General features: G+C 43.4%; 1 protein-coding gene across 1 annotated transcript in view; it reads right to left on the minus strand.

Annotated features, from left to right (window-relative positions):
* The window catches only part of EIF3M (eukaryotic translation initiation factor 3 subunit M), a 13,219-nt gene extending 10,943 nt beyond the window's left edge, over window positions 1-2,276 (minus strand). Inside the window, exons 1-4 of the mRNA XM_014308287.2 lie at window positions 2,145-2,276; window positions 1,045-1,183; window positions 563-686; window positions 27-121 (exon numbers count right to left, since the gene is read on the minus strand). Of these exons, the coding sequence (XP_014163762.1) occupies window positions 27-121; window positions 563-686; window positions 1,045-1,169 (344 nt within the window). The 5' untranslated portion in view covers window positions 1,170-1,183; window positions 2,145-2,276. The remainder of the gene's footprint in view (window positions 1-26; window positions 122-562; window positions 687-1,044; window positions 1,184-2,144) is intronic.
* Between the last annotated feature and the right edge of the window lie 1,213 nt (window positions 2,277-3,489).

A 3,489-nucleotide genomic window follows, 5' to 3' on the forward strand; every position in this document is an offset into this window, starting at 1 on the left:
TAGTATGTATGACTTGTCTTTTATACCTTTTCTTGCAGTCCACTAGGACATCATAGAGCAGTCTCAGGAGAGTGTGCTTTTTCTCTGTGGCCAGATTCCAGTCAGAAATCCATTTTCGGACCTAAGCAGAATACAAGTGAAAAAGAAGCACTCAGGAAAAGATTAAAATAGCACTACAAATACTCCTCATTTTCTCCCAAGCAGAAAAGGATTAAAAGTATCTTGCACAAAGACTTCTCTTTTAGGTTTTCTGATTCTCATGCTCCCATTGCTCCATGTCCTATCACTATTTGCCCATGTCAAAAATTGCTCTCCCTCTTTAATGAGCCCCCTTTAAAGTACTGCAATAAAGGCATCCTGGAGCCTTCTCTTCTCCAGGCTGAACAATCCCAATGCTCTCAGCCTTCCCTCACAGGAGAGGTGTTGCATCTCTCTAATCAGCTTCATGGCAATTTCTCTAGGCTCTGGCAATTTGGAAGAGATGGTCTGTATCAGCTCTGAGTAATATTCAGGTGCAGCATGGTTCATACAAAGGCCACAACTTGAAGGGTCACTTAATTACCTGATCTAGTTCAGTTGGAATGTACTGGATGGCACCACAGGACGAGGCCACTTTGAGAAGGCTGCAGTACACTGTGTACCTCACAGGAGTGTTCTTGTCCATGCCATGGAAGAGATTGCTCAGGCTAAAGCACAAACAACCAACAACGGAGTTACAGAGCTTTCAAGAAACATTCCTGGAGTGCACGTCAATGTTCTTTGAAGACACAGGCTACTACAAAGCATCTGGCAGCACCTTACATCCATGAACTGCAACAGCTTCCAGTTTTGTAATCATTTGCAGCAAAGCTGAAAACTATGCATATTAATTTCACTTTGTAACACCCAAGGAAAAAAAAATCGGTACTTCTATTTTATGACAGTGAACAGAAGGTAAGAGTGCTTCCTGCAACACCCCACACTTTGATTTAAAGACATATGAGATACTTCTTCCTCTTCAGAGGCACAATTACTTTGTCTCACTTTGCCCTGTCCAACACTTACAGCTGCAGTCTGAGAGACGGGCGCTCTCCTTCCCGAAACTTCACTAACTTCTCACACAGGTTTTCAATCAGTGCTTCTTGTTTGTCAGGTTCCAGGATGAGAAGCAGGGAGACAACGCTGTTCATCACACTCTCCACATCTGCATAAACCAAAACATACAGCTGTTGGAAACTACAAGCAGCAATCAGTAGCTACCTTGTGCTGGATATAGTTTTGTTAATGATAATTCATACTTTGATAATAGTAATTCATACTTGTGATATGAATTACCACTTTCCACGAGCAAGAATTGTACAAGAAAGAAAATGCCAAGATGCCAACCTGGATATTCATCAGAATGTACCAGACACTTGGCTCAGGTGGGCTTACACCAACAAACCTCCATGTAAGAAAAGAATTACCACTCTAAGGCCAACACAGAAGGTGGTGTTCCATATCACACTTGCTCTGAACTCTGTTTACACACAGGAGAAATCAGAGGAACTCTAGGTTCCACACAGTGGCTTCCTCCTGCACATCCAGGAAACTGCCCACGGTTCTACAGTGAGAACAGTAACACCTAGTGCTCAAGCACAGTAAAATATTTCACCAGGAGCACCAGGGATACCCAGACCACAGGGAAAATGTCCTCAAGAACACTGAAGTATATTACAAACCCTCCCCAGCTCCTGTTTTGAGCGTGGTGTTCCAACCTTTCCAAACAGAACCACACCAGTTTTGTGTTTTCTTTTCAGTCTGCCCAATTATCAGTCAAGCAAAGAAAAAGAACAAAATTCATCACATATGGAAAACATTATCTATTCCCCAAAATGACGCCTGAGCATCAAAAGCTCTATTTTACATACAAGTCTCTACGACCTCATTACGAGCAGAGTCTAGCTCAGCTTCTGACTTCTTCAAAGAGTGCTGGAAGTTTGGAGAAAGGAGGGGCAGAGTACATGCAAATATTCCAGGGCAAAGATGGAAATGTGCACTTCCAGTTTTATGAGGATGCACAGCTTGTGTTTTAGTGCTACACATCTCTACACTCTGCCAACTGTTACTGCTTGAAAGCACTGATGGCGATAAACAGCAAAACCAACGAGACTTAAAATGCAAACCTTTGTCATCCTCCTTCAGGCACACATCACACACTTCAATAATCTGTGCCAAGTCCACATGAAGTCCACCTTCAGCGTTTTCTTCAGAGATTTCTGCTCCTTTGGATTTCAGGTAAGCTCGCAGTTCTGCAGCCTTATAAAAGAGAAAGACAACACATAGAAAACAAAACAGTTGTTTTGTGAATAACAAAGTCAAAGCAATTAAATTTCTTGCAGAATTTTGTTCTGCCAGATGCTGAACCTGCTGTTTTGCCAGTGACTGAACAGGTCACAGAGCTGTTTCTCACAGTGTCACTGTGTCACTTAACTGGGTACTGCACTGCAGACCTACTAAGTTTTTATAAGACACTTTCTTATGAAGTTTTACTCTTTTACTCCCTCTGCAAATATCAAACATCAAAACCATTTAGCTGCTTGTTCACCAGAAAAGAAAAAAGGTATAAACAAATGCACTTCAGAGAGGGCAAACTTTGTCTTCACAACTTCACAACAGTTTCTAATCTAATTATAGAATGGCTTGGGTTGGAAGGAACCTTAAAGCCTATGCCATGGGCAAGGAACGTTCCACTAAACCAGGTGGAAAGCCCCATTCAGGCCAGCCTTATAAAGTCATGAGCTACCTTACACTGTTAGGAGTTAAACCTACACCAAGAAAATACCTTTCCCTCAGCAACAGGCCTATTCATTGTAACTCAGGGCTTCACCAGCATTACTATAACCCTTCACAAACAATCTGAGGCCATACAGCTCTTGGCACTTATGACCAGGAGGCTGCTGTGACATTTACATCTCGTTCAGTGTCAAATCATTTTGGAACCAGAAGAAAAAGCTAAATGCCCTGGGACAAATCGCTGCACTGAGGATGTTTCACACCAGCTACTTGATGGAGCTGTACTAGGCATTATGGCAAGTGAAAACTGGGCTGAAGGCTGGTAGCCATGTGTCCATTTCTTGCAGATTTCCAATGTGTACACGCACACATTGTGTATACATAATCCTGTACGTGCACATACATACTTCAACGACGCTGGCAACAAAGCCAAAGGAGTAACAAAGCAGCGGCTCAAACACAGAATTCCCCCTTCCCGTGCCTGCAGTACCGAGAATTCCACAAAACCCAAGTAATGCCCATAGGTGAACCCGCTTTCTTCTCTTAAATAAAAAGTAGGGCTGGGAAGCGATGAAATCGAAGTGTCGGAGAGGTGGAACATTAAGAGGGAACCGCAAACACCGGGTTATCTTTCAGCCACTATATTCAAGTTTCTCTAATCGTCTGCTCGGTCTCTGTAGGGAACAGCCCGGACGAGTTCGCGGCGCGCACGGCAGGGCAGGCCCGGCCCGGGCT

The sequence above is a fragment of the Geospiza fortis genome, unplaced genomic scaffold (assembly GCF_000277835.1).
Source record: "Geospiza fortis unplaced genomic scaffold, GeoFor_1.0 scaffold120, whole genome shotgun sequence".
Classification (NCBI taxonomy): Eukaryota; Metazoa; Chordata; class Aves; order Passeriformes; family Thraupidae; genus Geospiza; species Geospiza fortis.